This window comes from Mya arenaria, chromosome 11 (assembly GCF_026914265.1).
Source record: "Mya arenaria isolate MELC-2E11 chromosome 11, ASM2691426v1".
Taxonomy (NCBI): Eukaryota; Metazoa; Mollusca; class Bivalvia; order Myida; family Myidae; genus Mya; species Mya arenaria.
Genome location: NC_069132.1, coordinates 27772647 through 27799521, shown reverse-complemented (window position 1 = coordinate 27799521; position 26875 = coordinate 27772647). Strand labels below are relative to the sequence as shown.

At 34.0% G+C, this 26875-nt stretch overlaps 1 protein-coding gene across 2 annotated transcripts; it reads right to left on the bottom strand.

Moving 5' to 3' along the window:
- Positions 1 to 2203: 2203 nt before the first annotated feature.
- Positions 2204 to 24540, bottom strand: LOC128209114 (phospholipase DDHD1-like). Of its 2 annotated transcripts, XM_052912987.1 has the most exons (15): positions 23971 to 24540; positions 19795 to 19956; positions 19224 to 19352; positions 18636 to 18774; positions 17984 to 18102; positions 17254 to 17360; positions 16792 to 16903; positions 16102 to 16178; positions 14179 to 14246; positions 12505 to 12580; positions 12034 to 12183; positions 9801 to 9929; positions 9371 to 9485; positions 7815 to 7970; positions 2204 to 6204 (listed from the first exon to the last, which is right to left on the bottom strand). In XM_052912987.1, the coding sequence occupies exons 1-15, from the start codon at positions 24425 to 24427 to the stop codon at positions 6041 to 6043; spliced, it is 2160 nt and encodes a 719-aa protein (XP_052768947.1). In that variant the 5' UTR covers positions 24428 to 24540; the 3' UTR covers positions 2204 to 6040. The 2 variants fall into 2 exon arrangements, with proteins under 2 accessions (XP_052768947.1, XP_052768948.1); XM_052912988.1 differs by lacking the exon at positions 7815 to 7970.
- Positions 24541 to 26875: the final 2335 nt, after the last annotated feature.

Below are 26875 nucleotides of genomic sequence, written 5' to 3'. Positions count from 1 at the left end.
ATGTCTAACTACCATGGTGTAACGTCTAATCGACATGTAATTATGTCTTACTGACATGTTTAATACGTAAGACCCAGAAGTTGTTTATGTCTCACTGACATGTTATTATATCAGACTACCATGGTATAACGTCTAATCGACATGTAATTATGTCTTACTGACATGTTTAATACGTGAGACCCGGAGGTTGTTCACTGACACGTTATTATGTCAAACTGACGTTGAATTATGTCCAACCAACGTATTGTACATTTTGACTTATCGTGTTAAAAAGATAACATAAGCATAATAAGATGTATCATAAGACATCTGTGGCGTTCCTTACAGATTATGTGCTGTTCGTCCGCCTGTATGAAGACTATATACTGTGGTCCGTATACTTACAAAGCAGGGTCGCAGTTGTGTGTGTTTGCTCGATGTTTTAAAGATATGCACACGCCCATTGAGGGCATCAGCGCCATGACGACTGATTTAAATAAGAGTCAGAAAATGGCAGTAATTCCAAGTCATATATTAGTTAAAGAAACTGACTGTGAAGCAGGGGGTTCCCAGTGCCATACCTTAGCTCTTTGCTAAGATAGTAAAGATACCCATTGGGTCTCGTATCCGCTACTAGGGATACAACTTTCGTTGTTCTTTGTATGCAGGTTTAAACGGCGTTTTAAGGTGTAAAGTACCTAACCTGCTTGCCTTAAATAGTCTTTGTAAACAAGTTTATCATTAAAATGCCTTGATAAAATTGCGCATGCATTTATGAAAATAAACACTATTGAATGCTATACTTGAGGCTATTGTTGTACATAGTCCATAATGTCACACTTGAGACCACCGTTGTCATAGTCCAGAATGTCACACTTGAGACTGCCGTTGTACATAGTCCAAAATGTCACACTTGAGACTGCCGTTGTCATAGTCCAGAATGTCTCATTGGAGTCTGCCGTTGTACATATTCCAGAATGTCACACTTGAGACTACCGTTGTACATAGTCCAGAATGTCACACTTGAGGCTCCCGTTGTACATAGTCCAGTATGTCACACTTGAGGCTACCGTTGTACATAGTCCAGAATATCACACTTGAGAATGCCGTTGCACATAGTCCAGAATGTCACACTTGAGACTATCGTTGTACATAGTCCAGAATGTCTTACTTGAGACTACCGTTGTACATAGTTCAGAATGTCACACTTGAGGCTACCGTTGTACATAGTCCAGAATGTCACACTTGAGGCTATCGGTGTACATAGTCCAGAATGTCACACTTGAGACTACCGTTGTACATAGTCCAAATTGTCACACTTGAGACTACCGTTGTACATAGTCCAGAATGTCACACTTGACACTACCGTTGTAATAGTCCAGAATGTCACACTTGAGACTACCGTTGTACATAGTCCAGAATGTCACAATTGAGGCTACCGTTGTACATAGTCCAGAATGTCACACTTGAGACTACCATTGTACATAGTCCAGAATGTCACACTTGAGACTACCGTTGTACATAGTCCAGAATGTCACACTTGACACTACCGTTGTACATAGTCCAGAATGTCACACTTGAGACTACCGTTGTACATAGTCCAGAATGTCACACTTGAGACTACCATTGTACATAGTCCAGAATATCACACTTGAGGCTATCGTTGTACATAGTCCAGAATGTCACACTTGAGGCTATCGTTGTACATAGTCCAGAATGTCACACTTGAGACTACCGTTGTACATAGTCCAGAATATCACACTTGAGGCTATCGTTGTACATAGTCCAGAATATCATATTAACTACAAGGGTTTTAATATAATGGTGCTGAGGCAAGCATTCTAAAAATAATTAAGATTGTCTGTTTAATTCTAGGAAATATCAAAGAGACATCTTTTTTCGTCCACAATTTCACCAACGTCACAGCGATATTTGTACAGGTGGTGTAGTCTGAGTGTTTTTTTTCAGACAACAAATCCGACGCCTCGACTTTTTAAGGCAAACATGAGACAAGCTCCAGGTACATGCAGATTGATTCCGCTTAAGGCATGCCTGCAGTGGTATGAAGGCCGAGTTTGCAGATGGTCAGACTAGCAAGCAGAGGTCGGCTTAAATGCATACAAGTATGTTCAACAGATTACAACTTCACATTGTATACATTGACCTTGGTGACAATGGAGACAGGGATGCAGATTCCATACCTACTGGAAGACAACAACAAATATTCCCATTTTGCCACTTTTTATTAACATTGCATCAAATAATACAAAAAAAGATTTCTCGAACATATTTGGTCCAACATATTCCATAAATGCATACACTTCTTCTGAAAGCCATCCATCATTTGGATTCAATTAGTGCATTTAAGGTATTAACATCAAGATTACACTAAATGTTTAATTTATATCGATTAACTATTATATTTTTTTTGCAAGGATTAATTTTTGGAATAACACCATAATGAGCCACTATTTTAATAGGATATATTTAAGGGAAGTAAAAGGACAAAATTTTACTATGATTACATAGCAATTGTATTAATGTGTAAGGAATGTTTCTTAAATAACTTAATGCCTATATCAACAAAACCTATTTTCAGAAAAATATACTTGACATTTGTAACTATAAAATGAAACTTTACCAGTAGCAATTTTGTATTAAGATGTATGGCTTTCCTTAAAATCTAGTAATTCAAAAGAAAAAAAATCAAAAAAAAGAAATCATTGAAAATCTATTTTAATTTCTAATCTACATAAAAAACTTCTTCAACTCTGACAAGCAAACCAGAGATTTTTTTTTAGGAAAAAGTAAATTAAACATCTTTGGCCTGACAAGTAAAATCAGCTTCGTAACAACCCATTAACTAATAAACTTCTTCATTCATTTGATGAATACTTACATTACTAGTCTATTACAGGTCTCAGTAATTTACAGGTAAAAAAAATATCTGTCAAATCTATTCAATCATCTTTGGTCAAGCAACAAGTATAGTCAAAGAAATCTTAACAATTCTTAACCAAAGCATTCACAGTGAGTAATTTAAAATATACAACCATTCAGCTAAACAGTTCTGTATAACTGTTTACAACACATAATACTCTCAGGGTAGGTCCTATTGAAAAGGCAGGTTTTGTAAAGCATTTATATTGAACGCAATATAATATTTTCCAAACAAAATAAAGGAGATAATTTTTTGAATACCATTATACCATCATTTTGGCTACAAGTTCAACATTGGAGAGTTTTATTTGTGTTTAATTGGAATGGTCACAAGTAGGTGGAGCTTTCCGTTATTATTATTGTGCAGTTGTGTCACTTAAACCATGCTAGTTATTGAATGTTGTCATGGACAACATGGTACAAAACCATGTCACCCACTGTGATTGGAATTATTCACAGGCACCAAAACCTCAATAGCTCAATTATTTAATGTGGTAGCTACCTATTAACAAACTGTAAATGATTTCATACCAAAGCAAAACTGAAGGTGTAAGTTAACCAAACTGTAAATGATTTCATACCAAAGCAAAACTGAAGGTGTAAGTTAACCAAACTGTAAATGATTTCATACCAAAGCAAAACTGAAGGTGTAAGTTAACCAAACTGTAAATGATTTCATACCAAAGCAAAACTGAAGGTGTAAATGTTCATAATAAATCATCATGACTTTACTTCAAGTGTTTTCAAGTTGCAATCGCTTGTTTCACAATCGTTATAAAGTTAAATAAGTTTAAACTAAGTGTTTTATTTTGAATTTAATCATTTTCATCAAGTTAAATTAATAGCTTTTTATCCTTATCAAGATATAACTACATTGACTTTGCAAAAAAATAAAAAGCACAAAATGTCCACTTAAATGTATGTTTTAAGCAATCTACAACAAAAACTACACACAAAAAAACTCAAAGATGTATATCAATGAGTGCAAAAAAATCTTAACATGAGACCACTCCAGTTTATTGCACAAAATGATCAAATATCACAGTTGGATATAACAAGCTAAGCATGGAATAATGTAGACAATAAACCAGCAAAGACGTCTACACAGACCAGTACAAACATTTTAACAATAATGAAGTTTGTTTAAATCTCTGATAGATTTCCGAAAGTTCCCACAAGCAAAGAGAATAATTAATTTTTAAGACGGTCGAGATGATAATGTAAAAATACTATTTTATCTGGTCTAGATAGAAATTTATAATAAATATGTATGAAAGATTACATAATATATACTTGAAATTTAATATGTTAATACATTAATATTATATACTTCAAAATGTTAACCAAACACCTTAACTAAGGGAAAAAAATGAATAACAATTCAACAACACATCATCAACACATTATATAAAACTTTCCTAAGCTATGAAACAATGACAACAATTTTACCAGTATTGAAAACTTTACAAATACAACAATGTTAATATAGATAAATAACAACTGAACATCAATGAGTTTGTAATGGCCAAGCCACAAAAATGAGTTTAATTAAGATGTGAGCAAGCAACAAAAGTCACCAAATGCATACAATTGCACTATATAGATAAGATGCATTATGCAAATGGAATAGTTTTACATCACAGCAATATCGATTGTCATACAAAAATAATCCTTTTTTCTAGAATAAACTCGTAAGCATCTCTTGAAACACATGAGAAGCATGTAAATGATTCCATTATTGCAATCCAGTGATGGTATCATATGACTATCTGGAATGAGTCGTAATAATGCTAAACTTGACAAATAAAAACAACCTTTCCTTTGATCACAATTGAAAACCCTAAAATGTAAAAACAAATATTCAGACAATTTTGATATAACATACAAGGATGGAATAAAATATACATATATATATATGAAGCTTGGAAACTCCTACAATATTACTTTAAGGAATGACTATGAAGGTAAAGAAAGATTTATTTATTTCACCAATATTTAAATTAATATTGATTATCACTTGTGCACAAGATGGTGTTTCAATTACCGGATATATTTATTATTTAGATATTAAAATTTGACTATCAATTATCACTCTTGCATGTGATGATGTTTTACTGATTGATATCACTATGATGCTTGTGATGCATCACCTACAAGACATCTGTAACACCATGCCAACACTTGTCTGGAGGGTTTTCTCAGCCAATAAGAAGCATAACCTAACAATTATCAAAAGTTAAGAGTTGTGACTTTTGGTTCACATGTGCATATCATCCTTGTTAACATTATGTTTGTCCTGTGTACAACTTTTGGTTCTGCATAAATATTTTGAACAGTTATTTAGATATGGCCAAACTTTTGCACAATGACACCAAGGCTATTACAATACCTTAACTGGCCCCAATATCACGAAAATACTTAAGTCAAATCTCGATCTCAACTTTTTTCTCTTTTTTTCTCAACATAATAAATGAGAAAATGGGATTTTAAATCATATGATGCTGTTATTTGAGTTGAGAGAGTGATAGGGATTTGACTTGAGTATTTTCGTGATATTGGGGCCTAGTGTTTTAACAAAGTTTCATTATTGTACAGACTTAGGTGTAAGTAATACACTTTAAATCCTACATGTATGTTTACATAGCCATATCAATGCTCATGATGTTACTTCTTCAATAATTCATTAAAATTTATTACAAAAGTTGAACTATATTGTAAGTCAGACAACAGCAATAGGTTAACAGTTCACACTATAAATTTAGGCAAACATTTGGAAGCACTTCATATTTCTCCAATATGTCACAGACAAAAGTATAACATTAACCTTCTGAGTTCTACATTTTCATGAAATCCATCTCAATGGCAAGATAAAAAAACAAAGGAAAAAGATTCAGTTTAAAAATGACAACCCTAAAACTCACAATACGTGACAAAGCAAAGGATAGAACACCAGAGATCATAGTTTCAAGATCACTATGTGAAGGTCAGGGATAAGAGGTATTTGTTTAAACATGGTATTTTCAAGGTTACTGGTTGAAGGTCACAGGTTCAAGGTCACAGGTTGAAAGCCACTGTGTAAAAGGTCACTCAGGGTGAAGGTCACAATTTCAATGTAAAAGTTTCAAGGTAACTGCTTCTCCTGCAGGGAGGGGTGTAATTGAGTGAGAATGAAGCAAGCTATGTCACGATTGGTCCAGTATGAGGTATGGGAGGTTACTACAGAGATATAACCCCGCGTGATTCCACCACTTTCTTGTAGAGTGTAATCCAAACGGTATTCCAAGTCTGAAAAATTAGTTATAGTTTACAGACATTTTAATTCCATTGAAACTGCAAAATTGGTGAGTATCATTAATAACATATCGTTCACGCATGTCATGGTACTTAACTTGTACAGGTCAGAGAATATGCGAGCTTAATTAGTAGAGTACCTGAGGGGTCCCAAAGACCCAGGATTGATACATACCTTTCTAACCCTGTACATTAACAATATTGCCTAAATACTATCATTTAAGTAAATGAGTAAATAAGTAATTAATTGTATTACCAACGTATTAATTAATTGTATTACCAACGTCTTATAGATATTCTCAAAGTATCATGTTATGAACAAAGGGAAAACTTTGTTTAAATCATTATTTTGTGTAAGCATTATTACAGGTACCATACAATGCGATATCTTATTCTTTAAACACAAAACACTGTGATTATGCGCTATTGCATTCTAGCTTTGGAATAAATGAGTTAGAAGAATTCACCACATGCTAGATCAGTAACGCTGTATATATGTAAATATTATTTTTTTTATAAATGAGAGAAAGTGAGAAGATTCAGCTTAAATCTTAATAATTATGAATAAATCTTTGAAAAGCAAACTGGATCACTAATTCTGTCAGCCAGAAGCATATGAAAACTGTTCATTGTAAGAAGATAAAAAACAAAACAAAAAAACATTAACTTCTTATTGCTTTAACATTGGTTGTCTGATGTTATTCTACAACTATTATAGCCAGAACGCTAATGGTTGTCTGATGTTATTCTACAACTATTACAGCCAGAACACAAATGGTTGTCTGATGTTATTCTACAACTATTATAGCCAGAATGTTAATGGTTGTCTGATGTTATTCTACAACTATTATAGCCAGAATGTTAATGGTTGTCTGATGTTATTCTACAACTATTATAGCCAGAACGCTAATGGTTGTCTGATGTTATTCTACAACTATTACAGCCAGAACGCTAATGGTTGTCTGATGTTATTCTACAACTATTACAGCCAGAACGCTAATGGTTGTCTGATGTTATTCTACAACTATTAGCCAGAACGCTAATGGTTGTCTGATGTTATTCTACAACTATTACAGCCAGAACGCTAATGGTTGTCTGATGTTATTCTACAACTATTATAGCCAGAACTCTAATGGTTGTCTGATGTTATTCTACAACTATTATAGCCAGAATGTTAATGGTTGTCTGATGTTATTCTACAACTATTATAGCCAGAACGCTAATGGTTGTCTGATGTTATTCTACAACTATTATAGCCAGAACTCTAATGGTTGTCTGATGTTATTCTACAACTATTATAGCCAGAACGCTAATGGTTGTCTGATGTTATTCTACAACTATTATAGCCAGAACTCTAATGGTTGTCTGATGTTATTCTACAACTATTATAGCCAGAATGTTAATGCTTGGCTGATGTTACTCTACAACTATTAAAGCCAAAATGCTAATGCTTGTCTGATGTAACTCTATAACATCATAGCCAAGAAACGGACACCAAGATTATGACATACCCTGCCTTTTTTTCTTTGAAAAACAGATAAGCTAAAAATGCAGACCAACAGGTTCAATCAGCCTGTAAGCTGATGTTCTGTATCTTTATGCACCTGTGTGATCAATGTTGTCATGGCTATTGGCCATAAGAGGGGTTGGGTCTCGTTTCTCCGCCTCCTTTTCTAGCCGGTTGAACATCTTGAGTTCCGCAGACATGCCTTCTTCATCCATACTCATGCTCTTGGTTATACTGTTAAACCAGCCACCAACTGCATTGCACATGCAGAGAAAGAGTTATGTTAGTAATATCTATTCAGTATCAAAATCAACACATGCCAACATCAAAGCTTGTCTGGCTTTCTCATTAATCAAGGTTTCCTTGAACACATATAAAAGGTTATAAAATATGTGAATGTGTTTGCTTAGGAAATTTATATTCTCCATCGAAAATATTTATCAGTAATTTATAGTTAATACAAGGGATGGCAACAAGTAGTAAAATTGGTAATTGAGTACTCGGATAATTTTTCAGATGCACTCCGTAATTCATATGCATGCAATCATTAAAGAAGTTTCTAGACATCCGATAATTTGAAACACAAAACAAATGCTATAAGATTCTCTGACAAAATAGACAAGCTAATGATGTAGATCATGAATCATAGTTATGACCATGTGAAGTAACAAACGAATGTGATAGTTATTTGTGATGTTAGTAGGACAGTTCTAGAAATCAATAACAGAGTTAACTACATATTAGCTGCATCTTGCAATTACAGATTTTGGGGTCAAAACTTGATTTTTTGACGTTCTGACTTAAAATAAAAGGAAAATATTTGATAAACAATAATACATAATGCCAATGCATATACGTAAATGACTGATCTTAACAATGTGCATTGTGATAAGGCCAAAAAAAAAATTGTTTGTTAAGGGTAACCTTCCAAATATTTCTAGGTAGGGTAGGTAAGGATTTTTTTTTTTCAAAATCTGTCGTAAGTTCAGAGTGTTTTCTTGCACATGGCAGTCTTTCCTACATTACTGTCATTGCCTGACTTTGTTTTATCATATAAACAATAATTCTGATTAAAATCTGCATTTATCCGCCCTTCGTAACTCTCTATTCGCTAACGAATATTTTTTTTGCTCAGAAACGGAAAAAAATAGTTGGGGTCACCGCATTTTTATAGGTAGGGTCGGGTTACCCGAAACAGATATATATTTTTTTTTAAGGCCCAATAAGATGATAGCCAAACATGATACATGATATATCCACAACCCTGTTAATTCCAAAACAGGAGATTACTCTATTATAGTATAACATTGCTGTACTATAAAGATCCCATGCATCAACAGTAAGATGAGAAATTTCCTTATTATCAATAAATCATGCTATAATATTTTTGCTTAATGAAACATCAAAGTTTTACACACAAAATAATTAGAACTGTGTTTAAAGTATAAAATGATTAGTTTTAAAATTAGTGCAATACATGTTTGTTTTTTCAACAATAATGTTGATAAAAAGCAACCTTAAATAATTGTGGAAAGTTTGTTGATAAAATGGGCCCTAATTTAGCATCAATGTTGTCACACATTCACACATGTATCTACGAGAACCACCACAGCCAAGCATACACACATATATTGACTACACAGAGTTGCATACCTGTATTGAGAGCAATACGTTTCCGGGTAGGGGAGCTCTCCTTGGATGCAGTTGAACAACTTGCACTGTCCACACTGTCTGTCTCAGCCTTCTCAGACAACACCTCACTGGAGCCCTGCAACAGTGAAATCATACATACAATGTAAATGCAAATGTAACTATTATATTGTAAATGATTTACATTGGTTGCTGAAACCCTTGCTGTGTACAAAGTCTCTGATTCAGACTTCTTTGACGATACATTGCCAGAACCATTTATATGCGTTTATATGTTTATAAGTTTATATGTGCAGGATTATACAATTTGCATATTTGAAAGAAATGGCCTCAACTTCTAATATTAAAAGTCTGTTTTATCCCAGTTTCCATCATAAATGCCAACATTTTTATGCAAGCCATGCTTATATAATATAGCCATTATTTAGCTCACCTGAAAAGCAGCAAACGCCTTTGACTGTATCTGTGTGTATGGTGTTTTGTCGGCAGTGTCATACCGGTGTATGACCAAGGGATGCACTGTCGAGTAATGCTTTAGCACCAGAGGCTCAAGTCTGTAGGCCTGCAATGGAATAAGTAAGAAATAAATATATTCATAAAATATATATATATTTTATATTCTGCATAGATTAACAATAAATGATATCAATGCTATAATGCACATTATTACAGTCTTGTCTATATATAAGTACAAGACAAGTATAATATAGCATTGAGTTATTTTATACAAATCAGTTTGTAGCTTTTTTCTTCCATGAATCAGGTAATTAATCTATAGATTGATAGAAAATGTCTACAACATAGTTATTCCTTCAAACAAAACCAAAATCATCTGGAGGCTGAACTATAAAAACAAGAGCACAGCGAAACGGAGCATTATACACCCGAAGAAGATTCGGCTTGAGGTCTTTAATAAACATTTAGGTTATGCTAGTATACTGCTTACTAGGTGTGAAGTGTTTACAACAAAGGCTTAAACTTCCAATATTGAAACGGAATTGCTAACGCCCTCCAGTGAAATTAGCCTTTGAGGTACGGACCTGGAAAGCATGCTTGACAAATCCTTTTAATGTAGAGATGATTTGTATAAAGTTATTTGAAAATTGCTTTAGTAGTAACCCAGTTATGGCCTGGACATGGAATTGCTAATGTCCCCCCCCCCCAATGGTGATTCTAGTGTTTGAGGTATGGACCTGGAAATTGCGCGCGACACATCCTTTTAATGTAATGATGCTTTGTATAAAGTTATTTGAAAATGACTTTATTAGTGACCAAGTTGTGGCCCGGACACAGATTTTCTAACGCACCCCCATGGTGATTCTAGTCTTTGAGGTATGGACCTGGAAATTGCACGCGACACATCCTTTTAATGTAGTGATGATTTGTATAAAGTTATTTGAAAATTGCTTTATTAGTTACCAAGTTATGGCCCGGACACGGAATTGCTAACGCCCCCCAGTGAAATTAGCCTTTGAGGTACGGACCTGGAAAGCATGCTTGACAAATCCTTTTAATGTAGAGATGATTTGTATAAAGTTATTTGAAAATTGCTTTAGTAGTAACCCAGTTATGGCCTGGACATGGAATTGCTAACGTCCCCCCCCCCAATGGTGATTCTAGTGTTTGAGGTATGGACCTGGAAATTGCGCGCGACACATCCTTTTAATGTAATGATGCTTTGTATAAAGTTATTTGAAAATGACTTTATTAGTGACCAAGTTGTGGCCCGGACACAGATTTTCTAACGCACCCCCATGGTGATTCTAGTCTTTGAGGTATGGACCTGGAAATTGCACGCGACACATCCTTTTAATGTAGTGATGATTTGTATAAAGTAATTTGAAAATTGCTTTATTAGTTACCAAGTTATGGCCCGGACACGGAATTGCTAACGCCCTCCAGTGAAATTAGCCTTTGAGGTACGGACCTGGAAAGCATGCTTGACAAATCCTTTTAATGTAGAGATGATTTGTATAAAGTTATTTGAAAATTGCTTTAGTAGTAACCCAGTTAAGGCCTGGACATGGAATTGCTAACGTCCCCCCCCATGGTGATTCTAGTGTTTGAGATATGGACCTGGAAATTGCACGCGACACATCCTTTTAATGTAATGATGCTTTGTATAAAGTTATTTGAAAATGACTTTATTAGTGACCAAGTTGTGGCCCGGACACGGATTTGCTAACGCACCCCCATGGTGATTCTAGTCTTTGAGGTATGGACCTGGAAATTGCACGCGACACATCCTTTTAATGTAGTGATGATTTGTATAAAGTTATTTGAAAATCGCTTTATTAGTTACCAAGTTATGGCCCGGACACAGAATTGCTAACGGACGGACAGACGGACGGACAGACAGACAGACGATGGAGGCCATAACATAATACGACCCTTCGGGCGTATAAAAAGAATCATTGCAATATATCACCATTAATGTCCATATGTCACCATTCAAAGTTTGAGCGTATAGTGTAGAAATAATTGTTAATGATAAAATGATGTGTAGTTTGACTATTGTTCAGCTCCTCTGAAAAATATGTTGGCTTTTACCTCTTACATCTTTAGAGCTTACCAGTGGACCCAGACCATTGTCAAACCAGGGTTTGCCATTAACCATTGTTACTATAGTAAATAATTGAGATCACTCCATGGTATGATATACTTACAACAGGGTCGGAGGGATGGTAGATGTTGAAGAGGCGGGTGCTGATGTGTTTTGGAATGATGTGGTCTAACGTGCCCTTAGCCTGGGGACGCACCCCCCTCAGGGCTAGAAACACACCCAGGGGAGATCCCAGGCAGAACAGGTTCTCCACCTATGGAAACAATAGTGACATCTTGATAAGAGCAATCATACTCTCTTGTCTCAATGTATTCATATTCACAGAACGCAATTTTCACAGAAATGCAAATGATTTTTTAAAGTTTTAAATTTATTAACTGTTGATTAATATTTAATTGCTGAGAAATTAACCTGAATATTCAAAATAATCAGGAATTCTTGTATTTGTGTGAGACTAAGAATAGAATACTGGTACACTTAAGGAATGAATTGTGGGATTGATGTCATTATCGGGGTATGACCCAGTTGGGCTGGTTAGAGTGTGTGGAGTCCGAAGGAAAATGTTTTTACTCACCTCAAATGACAGTGGTGGGGATTGCTGTAGTTGTTTATTGTGAATGTTGTTCAATACAGACTCGACCTCATTCACCCTGTCAAAAACCATCTAGAATTACCAGTTATAATTCAAAGCAACAATTGAACAATATTATATTTTGCACATGGGTGCATTATCAAATGGATAATCTGACAAACCTCCAGTGGAGGATCACACCAAGTTACAAATAGAGATTGCTTTTTTTTAAAAGCGCTTGTCATTCTCATTGTGTGGTTGTAGCTGGAAAATGATGTGATGACAGTGATGTTTGGCCTATTCACCCAAATTTAGTAGTGATCATCTACTGTATAAGATCAGTTATCTTATAAATCTTAAAAATAAAGGTGATAGATGGATATAAGAAGTGGCATTACATGTATGAAGTTCCTGGACTCAAAGGATCATTGTGCAGAAACTCAAGAAACTGTTTTTTTCCCTGCAAGGTCACTGTGACCTTGACCTTTGAATTACTGATCTCAAAATCAATAAGGTCATCTGTTAGTCAAGCAGTTTCTGGGTGCGAACGTTCTTTAGTTATTGAGCAGAAACCATTTCTCAGCTTAAGGTCACCGCCAACGAATCGTTTTTCACCTGATGGTCATGACCTTGACCTTTGACCTACTGATCACAAAATCAATAGGAGTCATATTTTTTTCTATTCAGCCGGTATACCAAGTATGAAGTTCCTTGATCCAAGCATTCTATAGTTATTGAGCGGAAACCAAATGTGACCTAAGGGCTGACTGACAGACGGACAGACAGGGCAAAAACAAAGTCTCCCTATGAATGGGGAGAGATAACAGTTGTTTCGGCAACTAGTCAATTACAGCTGTTTCTTTATTAGACCTTCATAATTGTCTCATGTCTTTGCTTTCATGTATAATATGCCCATGCTTGTCTTGAAAGCTGATTTGGTAAGAAAAAACTTTTGGATATGACCATACTCACAGGAACATTTTAAACCAGGTTCCAAAAAAGGGCAAGGTGTTGCAAAAGAAGGTTGCTAATGGTAAAAATGGCACATTACTTTGTATAAGGCTTTGGTGAACTTGAACATTATGAATTTGACGGAAAATGTTAAAAAAATGTTATTATTGAAGTAATTTTAGGTTTAACTCCAAAATATGTTTGTATAATATGCTTATATTAAAATCATATTAAAGCAAAACAATTATTCGATTATCTTAAGCATTTAATTCCATGAAGAAAGAAGGGTGCAAATGCTTGTCTCCTTGAGGGAACAAGGGTGCTTCAGAAAAAAGACAAGGCGCAGCATGCTTCCATAACTCTTTAGCTTAAACCCCACAGGACTAGTGTATGGTCATCTGCAGTTGCTTATGGGAGTCCTTGTATTCCACACTGTGCATATAAAGACACAGTGCAAGCGGGATTAGGAGACTGATTGGCCTGATCAGATACTGAGTGTATTTGGGCCATTTTGGTACCATATAATTCATAGTTTGAAACCCTGTAAAATGACTTCAAAACTTACCAAACACTACCTGTGCATATATAACTTATTAGAAATCCTATGCCACTCACATTTATGTCTTCGATACAAACATGTATACTGAATGATAAAATATAGTCAGTTGGAAACTCCACTTGAGCCTATGTTGTACTCAAAATAAATCTTCTCTAACCATATCTTACCTGTGTTTTGCCTTGTCCAGCTCTGACTGAACCTCTTGTGATCCTCCAGCCTGCTCCCTCTCCTCGTCCTAAATCAAAAATAGTTTACAAGAATTAAGAGCACAAACCACTTAAGTTTTTTAATTTGGCCAATTGAACTTTATAAAGAGAAATAGAAACAAGAGCGTCAAAGTTCATCTGGGTTTTTGGTTGAAAAAGGAATATAACTTAATCATAATTAAAGCTCATGTTATGGCCCTTGCTATACTGTGCATTCCTGAATATTGTCTCTGGCAACATTTGGTTTTTAAGTTATGGCCAAAGTTAAGTCATTTTTGCTTTAACAAAATTAATGAGATACAGTTTTCAAGAACATATATCAAAAAGGTTCCATGTGAAATTTGATTGTATTTGGTCCATAAATAAATGTGTTGAATTACTTTGAATCCTTTCAAAAACTGAAAATAAGCTTTTTGTCAAATCCGAAACTCATTTGACTTTCTAACACCCATTTCACTTTACTGGACACAAAATTTCAATGTAAGCTAATCAAATAAAACTCAAGTACCATATCCAGTTGTTGAAAATTGAATGGAGTGTTCCATGACCCTATAAAACGAATAATATGTTCTATCCACCAAACTTCAACTTGATTGACCTTTATCTTATTCTGGAACATGAGTAGCTGATTTGTGGCCGGCCATTAAAAGGTTATCTATCACATCGACTCCTTACAAGTACCATTTTCACAAAGAAATCAAAGCACATAACCACAGAAATTTCCTTTCATTCAGTCTATACTTCACCAATTTCATTTTCAGGCATCAATCTATAAAAGATTGATATTTATATTAGCTATGGAAGCAAGAAATTGAATTCTGTACAATGGTATAGTTCAATGGAAAACTTAAGACTTTAACTTTTAAGATTATAAGAACAATAATTACCTAAGAAGTGACTAATTTGAAGAATTTAACTCATAAAGTAGAAATTATATTCCCTTGTTACCAAATATAGACATTATTTCAATTGTGGGCTACACAATGAAGTTTGCTTCTAGAGTATCTGAGTTTACAGATTAGATTAACAATATGGAATTTTCACTCTGGACAGCAAAAACTGTTTTTATTTTACAATTACCCATTAACATCTGGTGAAAAAGCTGCTCAGAATTTATTGAATTTAAAGCTGGTATTATTCAATCATTAACGATTTTGTTGTATTCTATATACAGCTAGAAACGAAGGATATTTCAGACATATTTTCAAACATAAAACAGAAAGTCAGCCATTCTTTGTTCTTGTTGTATTTTTGTAGACTGTCACCTAACAAAGCTCCGAATGATTTCAATAACTTTGACAAAGTAGTTTCAGAGAAGAGAAGAAAAACAGGGAGGAATTATTTTGATGTTGTTGTTATAAGGCAATCAAGCCGCATTGTTGTATTTATGTAGAAGGTCACTCTAGGAAGCTTTCTGTGAAGTTTCATTGATATTGGCCTGATGGTTTCAGAGAAGATGTCTTACACGCAATTGTTGATGGATCCACGTAACAAGGGACAGTCAATGCCGCTAAAAGAGCCACACCTTCATTTTATTACTGGAGTTTGATAAGGTGATTAGTTTCATCAAACACTTCGACAAACCTGTTTCCAAAATAATGTTTTGACAGTGCTCTGTCAGACGGTCGTATTGTAAAAAGGTTTGTCGAAGTGTTTTAAGAAACTACACTCTCAATCAAACTCAGGTGAAAGACCGAAGGCAGGGCTCCATATGCAGCATAGACTGTGCTATGTTTCATTTAAAATGGTGAAGAAATAGGAAAGTTATCTTTGTTTCAAGTCTTCATTCGAAGCAAAATACTGCCTTCCGACGTAGCATTTATGACGCAATCTTTCACATGGTATATACACACTGTAACAGAAAAATCACTAGATACTACTCACAATGACTGATGAGACATACTGGTCATACAAAGTGATAGGGTTCCAGCCCGTGATGATGTCATACGTTATAACACATCCTGCAACAAACATAAGCATTCACTGATCTTATGTATATATAGACTGAATAATACTCCCTCACTCAGTCAAGGTGAACTACAGACTGAATAAGATTTTTGTATGACTAAATGTATGACAACGTCACAACGGCTACTATAATGCTTAAAAAGCGTAAAAAAGTTTTAACTTAAACTTTTTAATATTAGTTACTGTAAAACATTTGACCTATTGGCTCGATCACCAACCTTGTTTGTTGTTGTTGTTTTTTCAGTCAAAGAGGGACCTTAGCCAATAATTAAGCCAGATGTATATGCCTTGCTACACATGTGCATATTGTCACTGGCAGCATGACTGTGTGATAAGTTTTATCTAAATATTTTACACAATTTTGAAAGATGACCATAATTAGATTTTTGTATGACTATGACAACGTCATGACCGCTACTACAAAGAAGTTGTCAAAAAGTTTTAACTATCACTTTTAAATATTAGTTACTGTAAGACATTTGATTGAGGATCGCCATGTTCGGTGGTGAAACAAACATAGGCCTTTACAGCAAACCATTGTAAAGGTATTATGCCACTCTAAAATGAAGAGAGGATTATGATAGTCAATATGGAATTTTCTCTTACCTAAGGAGTGTGCAACAATTGAGACTTTTCCTCCATTTGGTTCAAAATATGGATGGCGCTCACAGAACATTTTATACAGACGATTTAACTCAGCTTCTAAACTTCGAGTTATCTGAAAAAGCAGATCTTGCTTTGACCGAAAATAGACTATAATTATAAAGCTCAGAATGAGAAAAACAAAATAAATGTTTTATATTTCAAAGTCGGTAATATTTAACTTAATGTGATTTATTTTCAGACTGCCTGCCAATATACTAAAAACATTTGAAATACTCTTTTTATGTATATAATTGACTCTCCCTTTTTATTTTTTCATTCACAAAATGTTTTGTGACATTGGTGGGATTGGACCCACAACTCCTTACACAGTATGCAGATTTTCATGTCAAAGCTTGAAAGGGAACAAATAAAATATACACATGTACATGCATATGTTTAAGACATAAAAGCATAAAATATTACCTCTGATCTATAGAGAGGACTTGAGTAGTATAGCACGTCCATGGCACTTGCATTCAACATTGTCCGTATACCTCGCATCTTTTGAGGAGTCAGTGATTCTACTGTATCTACAGGTAAACAATTATCATTAACTTTATACAATCTTACTGGTAAGCATAGAAGTTATACATTAAAATAATACATTTAAGCGCTAACGAATGGACTACTCTCAGTTATATATGTCTGCCAGAAGACTGCTGTGTTTGACACTGAATGGGAATGGGCGAGTCTGAAACTGCTTAATTTATCTGGTGCCATGATTATGAACAGTCTCAAGTCCAAGTCTAGACTAACAAAAGCACTTCTATTTTATTTTATTATTTTACTTTTATTTAATCTTTACTACATTTGTTTTACAAAAATAACTGCCAGTTTAAAATAGTAATAAAATTCTGTAAAATATAATTTACATTATTCAACTAGAATGACATTTACAATGAAATGAAGATTTTCAGTGTTGCCACATGAGATAATCATGGCCCTATACTCAGAGACTATGTAGCTTGGGTGTCTAGCAGACTGTTAGTCCATCCACAAAAGACTGTTTAAATAAAAGCTATTTTGCATCTGCATTTTACTTAAGGTTAAACTTAAACATGATCCTAAAAACTGACAATCAATAAGAATAACTAGAAGACCCATTTTTGCAAGTCAAGATTTATGTATCGGAACAGTATGGAACAATAAATACCTCCATCTAGTTTTAAAGAAGACCGCCATTCAACTGGAAGAAATTCAGCTCGCCGGTTCTCATTATGTTCAAAGTTTGGGAAAAGTTTAGCAGTCACATAATGCATTCTATCCCTCAATCTAAAAAATAAAACTTGCTTTATTCAAAAAATTGTTTCTTTTCGTTGTCTGAAACTTTAAAAACAAACATTTGGCAACATGACTAGTCAGACAAACTCCATTTTAATTGTTGACTATAATAAATAGATTTATAAGGACAACATCTACCTTCTTTTTTAATCAAGATATGTAAGATTTTTATCTTAAATTGATCTTATGACATTTGAAGAAGACATGTCTTCTCTTCAAATAATAAACATTCCTGGTATATTATGCCACAGAGAGATTTTTCCTGGTAATAACATTCTTTCACAATTCTTTCAGAATATTTTTGTCTTTAAAAGTTGCATAAATAAAAGATGGGCCAACATTACTCTGTTTTAAGACCTGGTAAAGGTGGAAAACATTTGATAAAATAAACCCACTGTTGAGCAAATCATCTTTCTACCATGTTCTTAAACTGACCTTTATTCAAGAACCACAGTGCTTTAGCATGCACTGTTATATTATTTTGCATACATGCATATTACAAATAGTACATTATGAATGCTTACTCCTGTGCACATCTAACAATGTGCCCTGTGTCCATCTTCTGACCAATACCATGGACCACAAATATGAGATGAGATATATCTGTAGGCTTGTCATCCATCATCGCCTCCAAGCAGTAGCCTCGGTGAACGCGACTTCCCGCTACAAGATGATACCAATTTATATCAATTACTATTACATCATCAACAGGATTTTAATATTTTTCATTCAACAGGGTGGTTATTACCGGTATTAAGTGTTGTTTTAACTTTTACATGTATATTGATACATACATGTGTTGCACATATCATACTTGGATATTGAATTTATCCAGAAATATCTATCAAATGATTAAAATACTAGTGTTATTTAAAGGACAGTCAACTTAAAGACACATTTATATTTTTTATATTTACTTAATTCATATAAGTGAAATAAATGTTGTACATGTCTGTGCAGGGCCAGACAAACCATGACTATGAACATGTACAAAGCATGGTTACATGGCAGCATGGCTTGGCCTGTACTCACAATACAATTAAAGGGAATTATCAATTATAATTTAAAGAATCTAATATCAGATTAAATGGTACTAGAGTTTAAAAACTTACTCTTTTGGACACCAAGTTTGTGGCCAACTGCTCTTATCAATCGAGACGAGGCAGAATCACTGAACATGAAGGCATCCACAGGGGAATTCCACTCAATGTAGAAATCAGTGAATCTGATGTTCAGTACCACTGGAGTAGGCAACATCATTTAATGTAAATTTTATATTATAGCTGGATGATCAGAGAAGTAATTATGTACATCACACATAATGTCATTAATGTCCAACATAAGACATGTATACAGAGACACTGAACTTCATGTGATACTTGTATCAAAGATATGAAAATTCTTCTATACAGTATTGGCTTAGTAACAATATAGACTCAATTATAAAAGAGTGTTTAACCACTTCATGCCATATGTCATTATAAGGACCGGCTAGCTTACGCTTCAGTCCATATACACTTTAGGTAACTGACTGGTCCTTACAATGTCATATGACTCTCAGTTGTGTGTAATATTTCTTAAATATATATCCATTTCTATATAAAATAAAGACAAAAATAGATCTTCATCATATCCTTGGCAATTACAAATTAAAAAATATATAGATATATTATAAAAATATACCAGGTCTGGGTCCTTTCACTGGAGCTTTCGACATCTCATCAAGTCTGTGACCAAGGAATGTACTTAGGTATTCTGTTTCAATCTGCGTAGCAAAGCCTTCTTCAACAGGTTGCCAGGTCTGGTCATAGAACCAAGTGCCTCTCATGATCTTGTATTGATCACCTGACATTATCAATCAGATAATTATACATAGGTAACTCAGTTTTGGTTTATATCTACAGTACATACATGTGTATGTTATAAAGATTAGTTCAATTTCAATACACTCTGACCTCTTAAGTCATGAAACAGCCTAAAAATGCGAACAAAATTTGACCCATGGATGAACAAGTCCTCGTTCTTTGAATAAACAAGCCTTGTTATATGAATTCCAGAATTTGAGCAGGCCCTCAAAGCATTTTACCAGTGCAGGGCTTGAGTGCTTGTGCTTATTCCACAACTGCAAGCCTAAGGCCACACCAAATTAATGTTTAGTTCCTCGGATTTTTGCCAAAAAAAATTGGAGGGAGCGAGCGAGCGAAATTTTTTTTATTTTTTTTTGTCAGTTTTCATTAAAACCGAAGCGAGCGAAGAGCGAAAAATATATTTTTCCTTATATTCAATATAAATAAGAAGGATTGTTCAAAATAATTGCCCTTAAACCCATTTTAATGCCATCTTGAACTGAACCTCTAATGGACATTGGGAAAATGTCGGAATACACACTATTTATTCATCCGTGTTTAGTACAAACATTATATGGATAAATCTAATTTCTTATATAATTAAAACGTACTTTAATATGACGATCATTCATAATAATAAAAAACCCTGCTTTTAGTAAAAAGTTTGAAAGGAATTATATAAATCTACCTGAATCAGTTTAACATCATATGCAACTGTATTTGGACATAACAGGATTGATTTTGTATTTGTAAAAAATGATCACTTACATAGGCATCATCAAACATCAGACTCCATTTAACATAGACTAAATTTTGTTTTTATTATCACAGGAAATGCAATGACATGTGCTTATTAAAACAAAAAGCAGGATATTTTTAGAGTACTTTTTTTTGGTTATTTAGATGTTTTTATGCACCAGCCAATTGTATATGCCCCCCCCCCCAAGTCCGGAATAGCGGGGACTTCCGGTCTCTCAAAACCCGGGTAAAATACCCGACCTGCAAGGACACGCTGCTGGTAAAATCCCTGCCAAATGGCCCCGCAACCCCGAATACCTATGTGAGGGCCATTCCCGATTATTTTCAATACGAAGACAAAACCACATTCACTAGGCACTGCGGGGCCACCTGTAAGGTAATAACACAGCCCATTGCCTCTGCTGTCCCCGGTATAACCCTGGAACAAGGGCGAGGGGTGGGTGGGGCAGTGGTTACAATTGACAAGTGCATTACAATCCCGGATTATGCTGCAAATAAAAACAAAATATAAGGTGATAAACTTACGCTTACTTATGTTGAGTTATATCCAGACCAGTGTTTATATCGCTATTTGTGAAAAGATACTTGTTCAAAACTGTTGTTTTGTTAGAATTTGATCAAAAATGAGCTTGATACATCAATTTGGACCAAACAATGACTCATGTTCCATATCATCTTCAGAATCGTCGTAACAAGGTAAAATTTTGAGCCCTTGTATTATGACTTGAATAAAATAGTACAGTACTAAGTTGATCATTCCGATTTCCATTCAAAACAAGTCACTAATTACGCAATATAATCGCTACCAGTCTCAGATACACATGCTTTATTGCATAATGATTTCTTTAAATAATGATCCTTTAGTGCATGAGACGATCAACAATGACTTTGAGCATGCTCAAAACATATTTATTGTCAAAAATAGATTTAATTTCCAAACTTCGAGCCACATTTTTTATACCGGAAGCCGCCATTTTGATTGAATTTATTGAAACCCATGCTAAACCGATCGAGATACAGTATAAAAACACTATGCATCGGTAACTTCCCTTTACAAAAACACAAAAATTATACTTGATTATTTTTAGCCTTTTAACATATTATTACCTGAAAAAAATCTGCTTGGCGATCAAAATGGAGGTGCGGGCGCACAAAAAAAAAATAAAAAAATGATTTTTTTAAATTTTCAAAAATAGGAGCGGTAAATCCGAGGAACGAAATATCAATTTGGTGTGGCCTAAGAAAAGTCTGTAGTAATGGAAAAATGTTATATAATTGTAAACTGTTATTTCATTGGCTTTTATTTAATCCGTACTGCCGTATCACCTTACCATACTCTTGTTCATTGATGTTTTTGACTGTTTATAGTAAAAATAATTATGTTTTATGTTTTTTATAAGTGTTTTTAGCCTTATTTTAAAAAGAACAGGATTATGCTGAAAAGGGACATGATAGTATTATTAAAGGGTTAGAAGGGCACATTCTATTGGGCTGTGAAGATCTTAAACAGTATTAACTTAACAAAAAAATGTTAAAAATCTGTTAAATGGAAGTCATTTAAGGTTTTAACAGCCAGTTTGTATATATGTATTTATACTCAAATTATAAGCCTTTAATTAAACAAAACAAAGGCAATATTTGATTATCTGAAGCATTCAATTCTCAGAAGGCAGAAGGGTGCACATGTTGATCTCCATTAGGGCAGACGGGTGTTACCAAAAGAGGATAGGGTGCAGTACCCTCCTTTTATTCATTTATAGCTTAAACCCTATTCTATGTAAATTTGTTCGTTAATAAATACACTTCTTTACAATAAACCATATTTTAAGTTTTTAAAATAGTTTTAATAGCCAATTATTGTCTGCATACATGCCATATTTTCTGGAGACCATTCAGGGGGATTTGTTCAAAAGGCTGAAAATTCAGGGGGATTTTGGTTGTATTCAGGGGGATTTTTTTAGCAGGTCTAAGTTGTCGAAATTTTAAAGTATTTTAAGACGGAAGTACGAAAAAAACATATAGTTTGCTTGAAAACCTCTTAACTTTTTCATTATACAGAATTATTTTATGTAATTATGTTTTTATCATATTCTTATGATACACTGTCATGTCATACTGTAATGCAGTTGCAGAACAAAATATGTCATTGGAAAAATATGTTTTCGGGACAATTAAATTTAACTTCCTCCAAAGTCTTTTAAAAAATTGTGCTTAATTCTATCAGCTTGATGACTTTCAGGCAATAAGAGAATAGAATAAATATTATTAATTTCTTCCTTCCAAAATAGTAATATTTCTTTGCCTTTGATTACTTCAAATTAATTGATCACTTGTTGTAAAAGTTTCCTTTTGGCATTTCACCCTTGTGGAGTTGTTTCTTTACATTGAGTTTCACTCCCATACTATGGTTTCACTTACTTTGTCATTATTGCCTGATGTAAAATTTCAAAAAAAATAAAAAAAAAATTATAAATTCCGGGGGATTTTTATTTCCCGCCGGGAGACCGGGGGATGGATCGAAATTCCGGGGGATTTTTCTCCCCGCCGGGGGATATGGCATGTATGAGGCTGGTAATTGTCAATTTTGAAAAATTGTGATCTGTTTGAGCATGAGGGATTCGAGCCCAAAAATGTGTAAAGAGGCTTAGAACCCTTTTGAGTTCATTAAAAGCTGTTGATCCTTATCATACATGCCATATTTCTCAGAGAGGCTTCCCAGGGGATTTTGGTCTAAATTCCAGGGGATTTTGATATTACACCAGGGGATTTTTAAGCAGCAAAATTTAGTACAATATCTACATTCATGACAATAGAATATATATAGAAACACTGTTATAACAATAATTTTTGGATTTAGTAATCATGGTCCCTCATGGAATTTAACAGAGAATTTCCCACTCATAATATTATGGATGTTTTCCACTGCCAACCTTGAGCTAGTTTTTAAATATATATATTTTTTTATTTCAGAGGATATGGATCCCCCCACAGGGCACAGGCGATGGGTCGGGATTTCCCCCCTCCCTCCACCGGGGGATATGGCATGTATGCCTCATTTCAGGATTAATTCTGAACTTTCGAACCCAAGGGATTTAGGTAAAATAGCCTATTATAATTATTTTTTAGAATGATGACACAAACTAACAAATAGACATTCATATGCCGACTTCTCTGGTTTTATACACTAATTAATTATTGGTGTATTAGTGTATAGCGATGAATGTCTTAAAGTTTAAAAAAGATAAAACCATACCTGACCAATAAACTGGTTTGCAATTGGCATTAGGAACATCAACTTCATACAATCCACCGCGAACCAGGATAAGATCTAAGTCAGCAATTTCCGCTTCTGACAGTCCATCAGTCCCATTCTGCTGTTGAACTCTGTACCTACATTCAATTCGTAAGGAGTCATAACCAATAAAAGGTAGCCATTTCTTATCACCCTCTCTCTTGTAGAACCACCTAATTTCTTCAGGCTGTAAATGATCAACATATTCCTTTTTCGGGTACAAGTATTTCCTACACCTTGGAGGAGTTCCTAGGCTTGCAACTGACTCTGCTATGGAGTTGGTATCACTGTCTATTTCTTCAAATGAATCTGAATTTATCAAAGAATCCACGGACGGGTACAATCTTTCGTGAAAATATCCGGGGGATTCACCATTTAGGTCCGAATTTATACCGTCACCTGGACTTGAAAAGTTCATAGTTCCTATGTGTTGGTTCCTTACACCGTGTCACATGATTTATACCATGTTTACATGGATGTTGTAGCAGCTGTTTGTTATTGATTGAAGCGACTTCGAACTTTGTTCCTAGCTTTAACGTGACAGGCGTGGTTTCTAATTTTCTGAAATGCTTTAAGAATGGACAAAAAACAAATAACTAAATTCATATTTCAGATAAAATCAATTTATTTGCTATATAGTTGTTTCAAGAACATTAAAAGCTAAAAGTTTAATAATAAGTTTTGAAATTCGAACATTTCCAGTACAAATTTGTAGAGCTGGCCTCCAATGACAAAGTTCCCTGCGTCCGAAAAGGTAATGCTGATCATGAAATTATTTACCTACTGTTCGATTGTTTTTTTACATAACACATTTATTATACTTTGATTACGGTATTTCTCAGTTAATCAGATGAAAAAATATGACTATTTTTTTTATAAATACGCATGTGTCCTTATAATTTTACATTGATGATAAATATCAGTATGACGAAATAATTTTCAATGTTTCACTTCATTTTAACAAATTAAGAGAATTGTTCAATCTGAAGAGAAGTTCATATGAAGTATAGTGAATTTTCAAGACCAGTGTCCTAGTTAAAATTGGAAAGCAAGTGTTACATAACCAGAGACTTCTGCCACTCACTGCACAGGGGCAGGTAGTCTAAAATAATAGACGTGTTATACGAGATTCTTCCAATCACTAACGTCTAAACGGGAATGTGCAAAAAACGGGGGTGTTTTAAAAATATTGAAATTGTTTTAAGTGGGGCCTAAAAAAAAAAAATTGTTTGGTTAGGGTTACATCCTTTCCAAAAATAGGTAGGGTAGGTAGGCTTTTTATTTTTTTTTATTTTATTTTTTTATTAGGCTATATATAAGAATGTTATTTTCATCATTGGAGAATGGTGTTAAAGTTATCTCCTGTATAAGCATTTAAGGTTTTAAACTACACATTGAAAAGCAATTAAAAAAAAAGAAAAAAAAAAAAATTTTTTTTTTTTTTTAGTTTTTCATTTTTTTTTTAAACTGACTATAAAAACGGTAGGGTCGGCGCCTATTCCGTAGGTAGGGTCGGGTAACCCGAACCAAATGTATTTTTTTTTAGTAGATATTTAATAAATATTAGGGATGGCAACGAGTAGTAAAATTAATACTCGAGTACTCAGACGATCGTTCAATTGAGTATTCGGGTACTCGATTACTCGGAAAAATTGAATATGTTTTTGCGAAGACATGATTGTGTATACATGTATCGTTAATGACGTATATTGTGCATTGGTCGTATATTTGTTCATTTTCACCTTTTAAGTAATCTTTCATTACGTATTTTAACAATAAATGATATAAAAAGAAAACAAATGTTGTTTCAGGCTTTTAATTTGTCTTATTCGTTTCATTTTATACAAGTATGAACTGCAGAAATCAGAATTACAATAAACGAAAATTAACAGCATACATAAAAATAGTGAACGAAATTCAATACAAAGTTCAGTTGTTTTACTCTGCAAATTATTTTTTTTAAATGATAGTTTTTCGTACTGTGTAATTGTTGTTTACCTCTAATTGGTATACAATAGAATTGTGTAGGTATCACAACAACTGTCAACTAATTTATTGAGGTCAATTGTGTACACAGCGGGGATTAAAGGGACCAAAAATTTTCCTCTTGGCAACTAACCAGATCTGATATTGTATCTGTAAATCGTGTATTTGTTGTTGTTTTTCGAGTACTCGAGTAGTGATTTGGTACTCAAGTACTCGGACATTCGATTGAGTACTCGGGTACTCGTTGCCATCCGTAATAAATATCAAGTAGGGTGAATGGAACAAGAATAATACAAGACGCAGTTCTAAAGCTTCATTACAAATTTATGTTCAGATGTTCTTTAGAAAGAAATAACTAAAAAGTTATATATCTTCATACACTTGTAAATTCTTTGCATTGTGAACATAAATGAACAAAATAAATCCTATGTACAATATCACAGACAGGAAGATATAAAAATGGTTTATAGGTATGTGAGAATATACATTGTATGAAGATATAAGTGATATTTTATATAGTTAAAAAAAAATCAAGACATTTGTTCACATTGTAAAGTAAATTGAAATATAAGTTTTTCCATATAAACAATACTAAATCATTAAAGGTCTTTTCCTCATTATAATGATAAACATATTAAAAGTTAAATGTTTCTTGCTTTCAGAATTAACTTACCCAGTGTACCTCTTATTGGAGAAGTACCACTTGAAGATACTAAAGCGATGTGGAACGTCATCTTAGCTACAGCTAGGGCATATGCACCAGCAATAACCCTTCCTATAGCTATTGTTGTTGGATTTATTGGCTACAATGCTGAAACATTGTTCTCAGATAAAACTACACCCTACAAAGAAAAGACCAAAATAGAAGAAAGAGAAGAAA

What these genes read in the sequence shown, in the direction of transcription:
- LOC128209114 (XM_052912987.1), bottom strand. Translation starts at nt 24,427, where the DNA reads ATGAACTTTTCAAGTCCAGGTGACGGTATAAATTCGGACCTAAATGGT. An exon ending in CAAACTTGGTGTCCAAAAGA is followed by an intron (nt 18,775 to 19,223) that starts GTAAGTTTTTAA and finishes ATCATCTTGTAG; the next exon opens with CGGGAAGTCGCGTTCACCGA. An exon ending in ACCATCCCTCCGACCCTGTT is followed by an intron (nt 9,930 to 12,033) that starts GTAAGTATATCA and finishes ATTCCATTGCAG; the next exon opens with GCCTACAGACTTGAGCCTCT.